General features: G+C 44.6%; 1 protein-coding gene across 2 annotated transcripts in view; it reads right to left on the bottom strand.

Moving 5' to 3' along the window:
* Positions 1 to 16,150, bottom strand: part of LOC126095731 (mast/stem cell growth factor receptor kita-like) — a 296,078-nt gene that overhangs the window by 143,489 nt on the left and 136,439 nt on the right. For both annotated transcript variants that reach the window (XM_049910501.1, XM_049910500.1), the window contains exon 7: positions 11,943 to 12,123. In XM_049910501.1, the coding sequence (XP_049766458.1) occupies positions 11,943 to 12,123 (181 nt within the window). The remainder of the gene's footprint in view (positions 1 to 11,942; positions 12,124 to 16,150) is intronic.

Genomic DNA, 16,150 nt, shown 5'->3' on the forward strand with positions numbered 1-16,150 from the left:
GTGGAAGAGGAGTGGCAGCCAGAGATGGGTAATTTGATGGTAAAGCCATTAGGGCGGACTCCATGAGCCACACAACAATGCAAGAACAGTACGTGCGATTGAGTTCTGGCTAGGGGCAAGGAAACTTTTCTGTATTCACACAGATGTGAGGAGCAAGATTCCATGGTGGTGGAAAAATGTGTAAAAATACATAAAAAATGTATAATTATGTCGGAAATAATTTGCAAATTTGTCCATTTCTCTCCTTGCCCCTATCATTGCCCACATTCTTATCTTCTACATGCTTCCTATAGTGCATGAACCTGTGGCACCGATGAGGTCGACACCAGCATCGATATGCATTCGTCTTTGGACTCTGAGCATCGTCTCTGGACTCTGAGCATTGTCTTTGGGCTATTCCGCCATGTTCAGTTCTTTGTGAGCCTTGCATGTGTTTAGGTGAATAAATGAACTACTGCAAAATGGGTGTTGTTTAGTGTACCAACCCGAACTTCTCCCTCACTGGTGATCCTGAGTTGTAACGTCTTCCGTTTTCGCCATTTTACTGTGTCCGCGACCTCCGCGGCGGTTATTTTCACGTGTATTACATCGACACAGCATTCGAACAATGACTTCGGCCCAGCACCAAACGCCGGATTTTGTGATCGACATGCATCGTGTTGCGGACGATGTACACCTGCCAGGACTACAACACGATGCCTCTCACTCGCCGATTTCGCCAGACATTTTCGAGCCTGCAACAATAAGTGAGGTTAGGAGTGCGCATGACTCCGGCTATCAAATGCCTTTGTTCCCACCACATGTGCCCTCCCTCATCGACTGTGCAGTTACCTCTTATGGATCTCTGTGCAGTGCGGGACCAATGCCAATATCTGCAAATGCTTCGTTGGACAACCTACCACTGCCAGGACAATGATTTGCCACTTGCGCAATCCGTTCAGGACACGCGGATACCTGCCATGTGGCCGGAACTGCTTCGGTCACAGGTCTACCTCCTCAGCATACAACCACACCAACACCTGCTTTGGTTCAGCATCAGCACATGCCTTCCTACTTCGCTACCTCGGCCTGCAACAGGAACAATAATTTGCTATCTGTGCCTGACCTCCACCTCCGTCCCACTGCTACATTTCAGCATTTTGTGCCATGACATTCACCTTATCCGCACATCATTTTGAGTGGAGTGACTATGAACAGTGAACATTCACAAATTCCGTCCCACGTTCAACATCATTTCCCATCCTGTGCTTCTGGACAACCCGCACCTCCACAGCCTCCCTGCAACACAGGTGCCCCCGGCTCTGATCATACGTCGAGCTTTCCGTGGACTAACACGTGTTCTCAAACTTTGAACTTTTTCTCACCTGTCGCCCCCGCACCGGCTCCAGTCGAGCTTCAGCTACCTTTCTCGGCACATCTCGGTGCCTCATCCGCGTCGGTCTTCCATGATGCGTCAATCAGAACACACCCGCACCGTGTTGAGCTTCCACAATCACAATCGACACATTATGGTGTCTCACCCGCGTCAGCCTTCCGCATCGCAACGTATCACGCTCAACCACAACGTGTCACCTTCACGCTGCCACCCGAACACCCGTCACTGCCACATCCCCTGGAGGCACACTCTCCTGGAATAGTACAGCAACAACAGCTCGATTAAGGCAGTGCCCCAATGAACTCAACTCAACCTGCTCTTCCGAACATTCTACAATGCTTACCGACGCTACCGTCGTTTAATCCCGACAGAGTAACAACCTGGTTCAAAATTGTGGACGAAGTGTTCAACCATTACAAACTCGACGAGTCAACCAGGTTTCTGTGCCTCATCACCCACCTGCACGACCAGGAGAACTTGATTGCTGACCTGGTCGACACCCCGGACTCATCTATCCGGTACACTCTAGCCAAAAAGACAGTTCTACGTCAGCTTGCACAACTGAGGCAGCAATATGGCAAATGCTCCACATCGAGCAACTAGGCAATGACAAACCTTCCCAGCTCTGGAGATGGCTATGTGCCCAGGTCGGCACCGATCTGTTCTCTGACACAGCTCTCCTTGTCATCTGGTCAGATAAACTATCTCCTAATATCCGCTTTGCTCTGGCTCAAAGGTCTCCTGAACCTGTCAAGCAAAGAATGACAATTGCTGACAAGCTACACAATGCATCACCATGTTACATCATCCGTCCAAGACTCACTTCCCTTGTGCTCCGTCGAGCAACCCCACCCCCGTGACAGATCGGTCCAGGCTCATCTCATCCATACATGCTCGTCTCTGTCGACAACGTTACAAGAAACCACACACAAGTGCCTTGTCGAGCTTGAACATGTCGCTCACCTACGCAAGGAAAACTTTGAGCTCTCCCTCCAGCTCCTCGAAACAGCTCCAGCTCTCCAATGCAACAAAATAATTACAGACACTACAGCAAGGACAAAGCAAGGCCAGTAAGTGCACCGAATCTGCTTGCAATCCCAGAAATCGAGCCTCCGTGTGTGTACTTCCAACTACCCCTCGCAACTGTGCTATCAAGACTGCCATAACGTGTACTGACAGTTCCGCAGGGCCACACCGTCCTAACAAGGCAGCGTTTGACACTAGGCCAGACACAAGTGCGCATGTGCGATGAGGGTCACATGTTCCTTAACTGATGGCTCCTACCTTGCCACTCACCGACAGCACCTCAAACTATGCAACTTCCGCTCCTGCGCACCGCCGTGCGACCGCCACTGACAACACAAACAGTGCACTCAAGCCAAGCGTTTCGCCCGCAACCGTGCTGCCACAAGCCATGCCCTTGAACAATGGACTCACTAATGGCTCAAAAGCTCTACCGAGCTCATCCGACCATGGTGCCACTGCTTTGGCCCGGCGGCCATCTTGTCACGTTGACTCCTGTGACACATCGCCGCCTCGGCTCCCGTCGGATCCGCCGAGTGGCTCCGAAAACCAGGACCTCGCCTCGCCTGCCCCGCCAGCCACACATTGTAAACAAACTGCCTCCTGTGCTGCCAGCAATATTTACATCATCACCAATGGCACAGTTCACAAGCTTTGCCTCACGCCAGGTCCCCCGATCTCCAGTAAACCACATCAACTTTTTCCCGAGCACCTCTCTGACCTTAAAAATCAGATTTCTGAACTACTAAGCTCCGGTGTCATTGAACCCTCTGCCAGTAGATGGTCTACGCCCATACATATGACACCCAAGAAAAACGGGTCCTGGCGCATATGCGGAGACTACTGTCGACTAAATGCACGAACAATTATGGACACCTAACCCATACCCAACATTACCAACTTTACCAGTTCCCTCACAGTTGCAACCACGTTCTCTGTCATTGGTAGCAAATGGGCCTACCACCAGATCCCCATGGCACCTGAAGACATTGAGAAGACAACAATCACCACCCCGATCGGGTTATTTCAGTTTTGATTCATGCACTTCAGTCTGAAAAACGCAACCCAGACCTGGCAACACTTCATCAACGAAGTGCTATTCGACCTAAAATTCTGCTTTGCATATCTTGATGACATTCTTGTGTTCAGCTCCTCCGTCGAGGACAACATTCGACATTTGCAAACTGTTATGAACACTCTCGCAGCAGCAGGCATCAAGACCAACCAGGACAAATTGCAGCTACATCAACCCACTGTCACTTTTCTTGGTTTTCGGGTCTCTGCCAGTGGCATTTCACCGCCCCCTGAGAAAGTACAAACAATACTAAACCTAACCAGACCTTTGTCATTCAAAGAGCTCCGGTGCTTTCTGGGGATGGTTAATTGTTATTGCCGACATCTACCTCAGGCTGCGGAGATTCAGGCTCCAATGATGGACGCCTTAGCAGGCACCAACACTTCTGGATCTCAGCCCATTCCATGGACCCCTGCTATGACTGACTCTTTCACTAACCTCAAAAATCTTCTTGCATCACGCATCCTCATCCCATTGGGCAGCTTTTCATGACCACAGACATGAGCGATACTGCCATCAGCACTGTCCTTAGCCAGACAATCAATGGCCAAACTTCGCTCTGCAGTTCTTCTCGTGCAAGCTCACCAATGCACAACAGAAATATTCCGCATTTGACAGGGAGTTGCTCGCGGTATACGAAGCGATTAAGCATTTTAAGACTGACATTGAGAGACGCCCTTTCTATGTTTTAACAGACCACAAACCCCTGGCTGCGGCCATTACAAACCTGCCAGCTGACCCGCCTCCTCATCGCTTCAGATACATTGACTTCATATCTCAGTTCACCACCAATGTCAGACACATAAAGGGTGCTGACAATATTGTTGCTGATTTCCTTTCACTAGTCAATGCCATCCATTCACATTAGACCTCTCTGAATTGCCTAACCTCCAACACACCGACGAGGAAATACAAAACCTGATTTCAGACTCTACTTCTTCACTACACTTCATCCGCACCACCTTCCCTGGCATTTCTGGTGAGATCTGGTGTGATGACAGTATGGGCACATTACGCCCCCTCATCCCAACCACACTCCGTTGAGCTGTCTTCAATGCATTGCATAATTTAGCCCACCGTAGTGTTCGTGCATCTGCCCGCCTCATAGTGGAGCACTTTGTGTGGAGAAATGTCAACAAGGACTGCCAGCAATGGGCACGCTCCTGTGTCATGTACCAATGCTGCAAAGTACACAAGCACACTCCCCCCCCCCCCCCCCCCTTGGACGCCTTTTTGATCCCTCCTGGGCGTTTCCAGCATATTCATATTGACATTGTCGGCCCTCTCTCCCCCAGTAATGGCTTTCGTTATGTTCTCTCATCTATCGACCGAACAACTCACTGCATCAAGGCTTTTCCCCTCCCCAATATTATGGTAGAAACTGTTGCTCGAGCTTTCATCGAGTCATGGGTATCGCGTTACGGATGTCCAGCTATCATCATGACTGACCAGGGCAGACAATTTGAGTTGGCCCTGTTCAAAGGGATTAGTAACATTTGCGGCATTCGGTGCATCCATACCACAGCATATCACCCACAGAGTAACAGGCTAGTCGAGCACTGGCGCTGCACTTTCAAGGCGGCTCTTCAAAATTTGATGCCACGACTCTCTATAGATGGAGGCCCTTCCCCTTGTGCTACTCAGCATTCATGAGATCTATTGTGCTACCCGGCATTCATGAGATCTATAAGGAAGACCTCAAAGGCACAACAGCCGAGTTCTTATACGGCCAGAACATTGTTCTCCCTGCCGAACTCAGTCTGACTTACCTTCCTTCATGGACCGTGTCAGACACCACTTCATCAACCTCCATATCCCTCCGCCTGCCAGCCATTCCCGCCCTAAGATTCACATCCTGACATCTCTGGACAATTGTGAGTTCCCCTCCAACCTCCATATACCAGCCCGCACCGAGTACTCCGGCACTCAGCCAACACCTATGACATCCAGATGAAAGATTCAGCTGTTACAGTCTCTCTCAACAGACTTTAGCTTGGTCATGAAGAGCCTTCTGCTACCCCCCCTTCAGGCCACCAGTCACTGTCATGGTTCACGATGTTCTGACCACTCCCTCCACTCAATCAAGTGACTTCTAGCTCCAATCGTCGAGCTCTCCTCCAACCACACTCTCTACTCCAGTTTCACGCACTCCATTGAGTGCTCCCCACGTCGAGCTTACCTATGATCACGCACTTTCCGGCATCTCCTTCGCCGGTCCCTTCAACCTCTCCACCGTAGCCTCCTGCCTCACCCTGTCGAGGTTTCTCACGCCCCCCCCCCCCCCCCCATCTTCAACATCCCTTCGCTCGAGGTGTTTGTGCCTGTCCCCCTGGACATAATCCATGACATCTCAATAATACTGCGTGATTATACACTGTTTGTCATGTGATTCCCTTCATCCAGTGCTCATGACACAACCTGCGCCATTCCATGCCACCTGGTGAAATATGTTCCCCTCCCGCCCGATGTCAACATGGACATGCTTCGTGTGATCACCAAGCCCTCCGGAGACATCGTCATCGTCGCTCCATTCCACCCGCAAACCATCGGCCTACCTGTCACCGCATGCAGCACACCCAGTATAATGCCCGGCTCACTTCAACAACTTCCAGGTTCGGTGGCCGAACCTTCCCTCATGACATCTACTCACACAGCTCCCCGACGATGCTGTTGAGCTGACCGTGGTCCAGCTCCCCGCAGACCACCCTTGCCAACGCTTTAGTCAGCCCCCCCCTCGGCCTCTCAAGAGTACTCTGTACGTTGCAGGGGGGGGGGGGGGGGGGTGCACTATGTGGCGCCAATGAGGTCGACACTGGTAGCGATATGCGTTTGTCTTTGGACTCTGAGCATCGTCTTTGGACTCTGAGCATTGTCTTTGGGGTGTTCCACCATCTTCAGTTCTTTGTGAGCCTTGCATGTGCTTATTTGAACAAATGAACTACTGCATAATGGGTGTTGTTTGGTGTAACCAACCTGAACTTCTCCCTCAAACCCAAACACCCAGGATGCCCTATTGTGGCTGGTTACTGTGCTCACACTGAGAGAACCTCCGTTCTCACATAACAACAGCTTCAACCTATTACCCACAACCTACCCTCCTATATAAAAATACCAACCGTTTTCTCCACTGACTCTCCACAGTTGCTGTTCCTATACCATATGGTGCCCTGCTGATTACTATTGATGCCCCTCCTTCCACACTACCATATCTAATGCCCGTTGCCTTCCCACTACTGGTCACTATCTTTTCCCAATACATGATGAATTCCAAACCAAACACCTCCTTCCTATATGAAACTTCCTGGCAGATTAAAACTGTGTGCCTGACCGAGACTCAAACTCGGGACCTTTGCCTTTCGTGGGCAAGTGGTCTACCATCTGAGCTACCAAAGCACGACTCACGCCCGGTACTCACAGCTTTACTTCTGCCAGTATCTCATCTCCTACCTTCCAAACTTTACAGAAGCTCTTCTGAGAACCTTGCAGAACTAGCACTCCTGAAAGAAAGGATACTGCGGAGACATGGCTTAGCCACAGCCTGGGGGATGTTTCCAGAATGATATTTTCACTCTGCAGTGGAGTGTACGCTGATATGAAACTTCCTGGCAGATTAAAACTGTGTGCCCGACCGAGACTCGAACTCGGGACCTTTGCCTTTCGCGGGCAAGTGCTCTACCATCTGAGCTACCAAAGCACGACTCACGCCCAGTACTCACAGCTTTACTTCTACCAGTATCTCGTCTCCTACCTTCCAAACTTTACAGAAGCTCTTCTGCGAACCTTGCAGAACTAGCACTCCTGAAAGAAAGGATACTGCGGAGACATGGCTTAGCCACAGCCTGGGGGATGTTTCCAGAATTATATCTCATTCTGGAAACCTCCTTCCTAGTTGCCATGACCAGCTATATCCTCACCCACAATCACTTCTCCACTGAAGGCATTACCTACAAACAAATCGATGGTATGGCTATGGGTGGATGAATCATTCCTAAACATACAGAGTCTCAAACTCTTCACCTGGTTCAGATTCGTTGATGACATCTTCATGATCTGGATCGAGGGTGAGAACATCCTATCTACATTCCTCCAGAACTGCAACACCCTCTCCCCCATTCACTTCACAAGGTCTTACTCAATCAATCAAGCCACCTTCGTTGATGTTGATCTCCACCTCAAAGATGGCTATCCCGTACCACTGTCCATATAAAACCTACCAACCAGCAGCAATACCACCACTTAGTCAGCTGCCACCTATTCAATACTAAGAAGTCCCTTCCATACACCCATGGCTGTTGCATCGGGTAGCGACGAGCATTCCCTCTCAAAATATACAAAGGATCTCACTGATGTCTTTACATATCATAATTATCCTCCCATCCTTGTACAAAAACAGATCTTCTGATCCTTATCATTTGAGTTGCCCAAAGTATCATTGTCTGGCCACAGATGAGCATACCCTTTGTGACTCAGTACCACCGAGGACTGGAGAAACTGAATTACATTCCACGCCAGGCTTTGGACTTCCTCCTGTCGTGCCCTGAAATGAGAAGTATCCTACCCACTATCCTTCCCACTCCTCCCACAGTGATATTCTGCCGCCCACTGAACCTACACAATATCGTCACCCATCTCTACACAACCACTACTCCCAAACCCTTGCCTCATGGCTCATATAACTGTATTACTCCCAGATGCAAGACCTGTCCCAGAGGTGACCTAGAAGCTGAGCATGCCACCCAACATGATCTCCTTCATTTCAATTACTTCTCTACAGCCTGTTCCATTTAGATCCTTCCCACCAACATCAGCTCTTCTTAACTGCACAGGTGGGAAATCTCCCTGCAATATATCCTAGGCTCCTGTAACATTCCTGAGTCCAACCTTCAATAGTCATTGCCCTTACTCATCTAGCCCCTTCCCTGTTCCAATTCCATCTCTACATAGCCCTCTATTCCATCAATGCACCCAGTCCTTTTACTTCTCTCCTTTTCCACTAACCCCTCCCTCTCTCCCCCACCCCCCATCTAATTTCCCGATTGCACCTAGCTGCCCCACTCTCCACTTCGTCCCTACATGCTCAAAGCTGTACTTTACTGTCCCACACCGCTACCCTACTATTCCTTCTCCACCTCACCCAGCCTCCTCCTTACCCCCACCAAGTTGCCTGTCCCATAATGCGCTGCTGCTTGCAGTCTGGCTCCAGCTACCAGAGACTGTGGTCTAGTGTGTGTGAGTTACATTTGCATGAGTGTGAGTGTCTGTCTGTGTGTGTATGAGTGTATGTGTGTGTGTGGGTGGGTGGGTATGTGTTGTCTATTTTTGACAAAGGCCTTGTTGGCTGAAACCTATCTTTCCACAAGTCTTTGTGTTGTGCACTTCAGCGACTCAGCATTTCTGCTATATGATGATTAGAATCTATCCTTCTCATTATATTGAAGTGAAATAATGGAGGGTCTAATCCTTGGTCACGTGAATCCATGGCAGGAATGACCTGTACGGTATTATGAATGCGGTTGAGAGTAAAAGGTAGGTGCGCTCATGGAAGGGATGTCCAATGCCAAGATCTGGTGAATCCATGAATTGCTTTTGTATGGAATAATAAAAGATAGGCAAGGCATTCACAATGTGAAGATGGCAATGTACAAGGTGATAATTATTGAACTATATGAAAAGAAACTTCAATTAATTACAAACTATGGTGTGCACACACTTCATTGAACTAGTAAATGAGACTACTGATATTCGGATTTTGGTTATGTCATTTTTGATATGCTATGCCTGCCATCCTTGGCGACAATGTGGCACAGACAAATAGCGAAATTTTGCATGACCTGCTGTTGTGTCAGAACGTTGATGCTATCGACAACCTTCAGAATGGTTATTTTCAGCTCAGCACTGGTTTTGGGGTTAATGCTGTACATCTTGTCTCAAATATAGTCCCACAAAAAGGAGTTGCATGTGTTCATATGCAGAGAATATGGCAGCCAATCAAGGCCCATGCCAGTGGCATCTGGGTACTCCAGAGCCAGAATGTGGTCCACAAAGTGCTTCTCCAGGACATCAAACGTTCTCCTGCTTTGATGGAGTTGAGTTCTGTCTTGCATGAACCACATCTTAAAGAAATCAGGGTCACTTTGGATAATGGAGGTAAAATCATCTTCCAAAGCCTTCACATACCGTTTGCTAGTCACAATGCCATCAAGGAATATCACACCGATTATTCCATGACTCGACATTGCACACCACACAGTCACCCACTGAGGGTGAAGAGACTACTCAATCACAAGATACAGATTCTCAGTCCCCCAAATGTGCCAGTTTTGCTTACTGGTGACCCAATGCAAATGGAAGTGGGCTTCATTGCTAAACCAAACCATGCACATTATAATTCCCAGCCTGCCCCGTGACCAACCATACAGTCTGAACATCCTAACGCAAACTGTTCAGAAGTTATGACGATTTTATTTCATATAGTTCAATAATTGTCACCCTATATGTTCACAGTATTAGCCCACTGAAGAAGCTGTAAGTGCAGATCTTACAAAGGTAGGAAGCTGCAATATGATTATGAGTCACTCTAACAAAGTATCCTCCAAAACACTCCAAAGCAAGTAGACTTACCTGGATAATGACTGATTCTTTGAAGTTTTGATATACAACATATCTGAGATTTGAAATCTTGGAAAGTAGCACAGGACAAAATGACAGCAGGTAACTCCTTATTGTAAATAATGACTTAGACCTTTTCTACATCAATATTATTTGGGAATCTTGTGCTTTTATAGACGACAATTTAAAAATTACCTTTGAGAAAAAGTAATGAAACAATGATTAAGCCTGATCAAATAGGACAAATGTCTCTCATGAGTTTTCTTTACTTAAAAAAATGTAGCAACATATATACAAAGTAACTGAATGGTAGTAATGGTGTAAGAAAAGTTGCAATTTTAACAAGTAATCTAAAAACAGAAATGAGGATTTTGAAAAGACACAGTACTGTCCCCTTAGGGTAATAATTCCTGTTTAACACAAAATGAAATACTATGATGTCTACTATTGTTAAACCAAAGTAATCACAAAGTGGAATAACTGAGACAAGAAGTATGATCAGACATGTTTATAATTGTGTGAATGGAAAAGGATCTCATTCTTGAGAGAATTCATCTTCGATAATAATAATAACAGTTTAACAAGAAGTTAAAGATTATAAAAGAATTGTAATTACTTAAGTAAGTTATTTTATATGACATTGCTCATCCTGGGATGGATATTCATACAGAATAACTTGACACTTCTTCCTCTCAAGCTGATAAAAAATGTCTGTCTAAAAACATTGCTTTTATAGTCTGTAAGTAGAAAACTTCTCACTGCATATGCTTTGATTTGACTTATGTGCAGAGACGACGAAAGAATTGTGAGCACAGGGTATCAGCAAAGTGTGATTGGTGATTGAGCATCCCCACCTGCTGTGGTTGTGTCACTTATACTTTGTCATTGTGCCTTGCTGGTGTCTAGGAAAGAAGAGAACAAGAGTCACTGCCAACAGTGATAAGATATGGAAAACAGTTGACAGAGGCTTAAGATAAATGTCATTCCATTACATTACATTCTGAGCTTCTATTCTGTTCTGCTCTAAGACTCTCTTCAGAGATATTGTTCTGATTAACTCACCCAACATTCTAATTGTTTTATTTGAGTGACAAAACACAGAAGAGTTCTTGGAAGACATTCACATCACTTAATATCTTGAATACTTTGAAGCTCTCTTTCAGCCCTCAGCCCTCTGCAGATAGAGAAGTCATACAACAAGAGTTGGTGGCACTGCATAGCAGTTTTCTACAGCTTTCATTTTCTGACCTGTCTGTTTTTCGCCATGCCCCTCCCACCTCTGTTACATATAATGCACTTAACTTTTCGCTGTTATTAATTTGTGCATGATATTTTAGCAGTAATCTCTGCCTTGCACATTACTCTCAGGTTTCAAAATCTCATCCAGTGGAGTCCCCAACAATCAGCTTTCCTTTTCATTCTGTCCAGTAAGTCTCCCAGGAGTTCTGGGATACTTTTCTGAACTCTGCTCCTTTTGCTAAACCTCTCCACTTCCTTTCCCTTCACACACAACCCCCCCCCCCCCCCCACACACACACACACACGCCCAAACACCACCGCCATCAACCATTTTTCCAGAAGAAGGAGTCACTGGCTCTGTATCTATCCAATTATTTTATAATTTATCCTTTCATAATGTTATTAAATTAGTTAAGACACTGACATAATATGTTGGAGAACGGAGGCTATTGCTGTGTCTAGTCAACCTACTCTTTCTAATTATTTATATAATTTCCAGATAAATAAAGTTTATTTATTTTAGATATGAATACTTATCAAGTAAAACATAAGAAAGTTGAAAATGTCATATCTATGTTACACAACAGTAAGAAACAGAGAATAAACATGTTAAATACATACCACGCACGTGGAGCACTATAGATTTGTTCTGTGCATTTTTATCATTTCTGACCTCACATGTATAGGCTCCTGCATCATCAGTTGTGATATTTGAGATAATTATTACCTCTTCGTAAACATTTTCTGATACACCCCCATAATTTCGTGTTCTTTCTAATGACTTTGTTTTTACATGGCCAGTCTGCAATCAAAAAACAGTCTGATTAAACAAATATTTAACTGATGCAACTGCTACTTGCAAACATTTACTTCATCAAGAAAGAATTATGGAAATAAAAGAAAACTTAAAAAATAGCCAACAAAGGTGTAATTCACCATAATCTTGCACAGCTGGGCTCCAACAAACTGCCTTAACAATTAATAAACTTAACAGTTGCCCTAATCATATGCCCCATCAGTATCAAAGAGCCTGATGTTAGAAAACTGCAGAATATATTTAAGTTATCAATGACTGACCTACACAAATGAGGACTCATTCTTCCAGTCAGTCATCAGTCATCATGTTTTGTAGCTACCAATAAGGAGATCCTTCCGGGATGTGGTAAATCTGAATGTATACATTAACAAAAGGAAAGGAAATCATAGAAACTTAATATGCATAGCTTAATAACAATGAATTGTCATTATATTAAAGCTATTAATGGTGAAAAAAGCTAAATTTAATCACACACTAACCCACATTTGAAATACATCCTCATGACTGAAATGTTCTTACAGTGGACTGAGGAAAACCAGATGAGGTGGAGATGACATTTTACCTACATAGTGTGACAAACTATGCAGCTTAATCTCAATTTGGAAGACAAAACTGGACCTTACTGACACCTTTTCTTCAAAAAGCTACTAATGTACATCTATTACATAGTTTATTATCTGGAAACAATCTTCTCTGGAGGACTCTCTCAACCAGAACCATCAGCTTACATATTGTCAAGTGTGCACAATCCCAACAACAATATCCAGTCTGTCAATTGGTTTTGTTTCCCAAGGAATATCATTTTCATTTTGTGATGTACGTATTAAATGTTGAGTGTTTGATTATAAAATGCAGTTCTAAACTCACAGTGGATAAAAGGTAGACATAATGGTATGTGTGCTACTGGGTGCACTCAGAATTTTTGAATGGTTATGAAATTCAGGTAAACCTTTTAGGAACTTCTTCATTACCAAGACAGCAAAAGCCTAGCTATAACAAATCCTCAGTTCACCACTGCCAACATAATTCAGTAAGTCATGTCATAGGTCTTCCAGAGCAAGTAAACTTCTCACAGTAAAGCTGACACTCTAGCCTGCCTTGCTAAATGCATTTTGAATGTCAAATTGTCAATATAATTTAGGTAAATGAAGAATAGTTCCAATTTTTAAGGAAATAAATTGGTATTCTGAATAAAATTAGCTCTTAATTTTTGATAACTGACATTTCTTTTATAGTTGATCCCTTTGAAACATAATAATTTTTGTAGATAAATGGCTAAAAACATTAAAATTATGTTAACGAGTATGAATGTATAATGTAATGAAATAACAGTTAAAAATGTGACATCTTTCAGCATGTTAGTGATTAAATGGCACATAGACATCACCCAAAAGCTGTTAGTTAACTAAATTAAATTGTGCTGCACAGAGGTGCCTATGGTTTCAAGGCAAGAAAAGGCTGAGAATCCATTATAAATGTGGTCACGCACAATGGTCTTACAAATTTCTTGTCATTTCCATTTACATCTAAAAGTACATGTTTTTTGTTTCAGTTCCATATTAGATGCATGCTGCAAAAAGCATCAGAATGCTCCTCAACTAACAAAAAAAAACTTTGAAATAATTCACTCTACCAAGCAGACACCACAAGCAAGCAAGGAAGTAACTAAAAGTAACAACATGCACACTGAGGATGATAACATGATGACAGACCTCCTTTTTTTCTGGCATAGTGCAGCAACTTGACATGACATGGACTCAACAAGTTGTTGTAAGTCCTCTGCAACCTCTAGCCAACCATAATTGTGGAAGTGTTGTAGGTGCAGGATTTTGTGCATAAACTGATCTCCCAATTATGTCCCCTAAATGTTTGATGGGATTCATGTTGGGCAATCTGGATGTTCAAATTATTTGCTTGAATTGTCCAGAATATTCCTCAAATCAACCATGAGCAATTGTGACCTGGTGACATGACATATTGTCATCCATAAAAACTCAGTTGTGTTTTGGAACATGAAGTCCATGAACGGTTGCAAATGGTCTCCAAGTAGCCAAACATAATCATTTCCATTCAATGATTGGTTCAGTTGGACCAGATAACCCAGTCCATTCAATGTAAACATCACCCACACCATTATGGGCCTACCACTAGCTTGCACAGTGCCTTGATAACTTGGGTCCATGGCTTCATAGGGTCTGCGCTACACTCTAACCTCACCATCATCTAGGGTCCAACGAATATGGTCACAAGCCCAGGAGAGGCACTCTAGGCGATGTCATGCTGTTAGCAAAGGTACTCACATCGTTCATCTGCTGCCATAGCCCATTAATGCCAAATTTCGCCACACTGCCCTAATGGATACATTTGTCATACATCCTACATAGATTTCTGCCATTATTTCAAGCAGTGTTCCTTGTTCTGTTAGCACTGACAACTCTACCAAATGGCGCTGTTCTTGATCATTATGTGAAGGCTGTCAGCCACTGCAGTGTCCGTGGTGAGAGGTAATGCCTGAGATTTTGTATTCTTGGCACACTCTGGAGTATGGATCTTGGAATAGTGAATTCTCTGACAATTTCTGAAATGGATTGTCTCATGTGTCTATGTCCAACTACAATTCTGCATTCAAATTCTGTTAATTCTTCTCGTGTAACAATTACCATGTCAGAAACCTTTTCACATGAATCACCTGAGTACAAATGACAGCTCCACCAGTGCACTGCCCTTTTATACCTTGTGTACATAATATTACCACCATTGCACTTAATTTTTTCAGTAACTCTTACTTGATGGTGGCGCTTATGCTACCATATTATAACACACTTAATCAAAGACATTTACAAACATAACATGACTTTAATGCAGTAATAATTCCAAAATTAGGATAAAAAAAATATTTTTAACCTCAACCTTACGATCACCACCCCTCCCCCCTTATTCCTTATTCCACATACTAATCTCACCTAAACCATTTACATCTGGTGCAGGAATGTGAAAAAGTTAGTCTTAGGGTGAATGTTAAGAAAAAAAAATTGTGGCAACCACACCTATCATTTCATGTCATATAGCAGAATAAACAATAGAGGTAGTGTCTACGTTCAATTATCTCAGTTCCCAGTGCTGATGGTGACTGCAGCCATGAAATCATGAGATGCTTGCTGCTTGGTAGAAGGCAACTTTAAACCTTGACAAGGTTTCAAAGAGTAGAGATATAACTTTAGCAACAAAGAATCATCTTGTAAGGGGTGGCCGAGCGGTTCTAGGTGCTACAGTCTGGAACCCCGCGACCGCTACGGTCACAGGTTCGAATCCTGCCTCAGTCATGGATGTGTGTGATGTCCTTAGGTTAGTTAGGTTTAAGTAGTCCTAAGTTCTAGGGGACTGATGACCTTAGAAGTTAAGTCCCATAGTGCTCAGAGCCATTTGCACCTCTCCAATTCCTCTTCCTTTACCACACGGTATTCTGCTTGTCATTTTTGGTGCGACCTCCCCTACACTAATATCCCCAATGACTTTGGCCTTGGCACTATTGAACTCTAATTTCCCCAATCCCCAAGTGACTACAAACTTACAGCTTCCTTCCTGGTTACCATGGCCAACAATATACTCACCCACAATTAATTCTCCTTTGAAGGCATCACGTACAGACAAATCTGTGGTACAGCAATGGGCACCCAAATGGCACCATTCTATTCACGGTCCATCTAGATGAAGCCTTCCTAACAATCCAGCATCCCAAACTCCTCACCAGGTTCATAAACAATGATGACATCCTTGTGATCTGGACCAAGGGTGAGGATACCATATCCGCATTCCTCCAAAACTTCACCTTCTTCCCCATTCCCTTCATGTGGTTCTCTTCCTCGATGTTGACCTCCATCTCAAGTACAGATACATGAATACCTCCATCCTGTCAGCTTCAACAGCTGCCACCCATTCCATACAGCCTAGCCACATGTGGTTATCAAAACTACTGTGAAAAGCAGTTCCTCTCCAAATACACCAAGGGTCT

The sequence above is a fragment of the Schistocerca cancellata genome, chromosome 8, assembly GCF_023864275.1.
Source record: "Schistocerca cancellata isolate TAMUIC-IGC-003103 chromosome 8, iqSchCanc2.1, whole genome shotgun sequence".
NCBI lineage: Eukaryota > Metazoa > Arthropoda > Insecta > Orthoptera > Acrididae > Schistocerca > Schistocerca cancellata.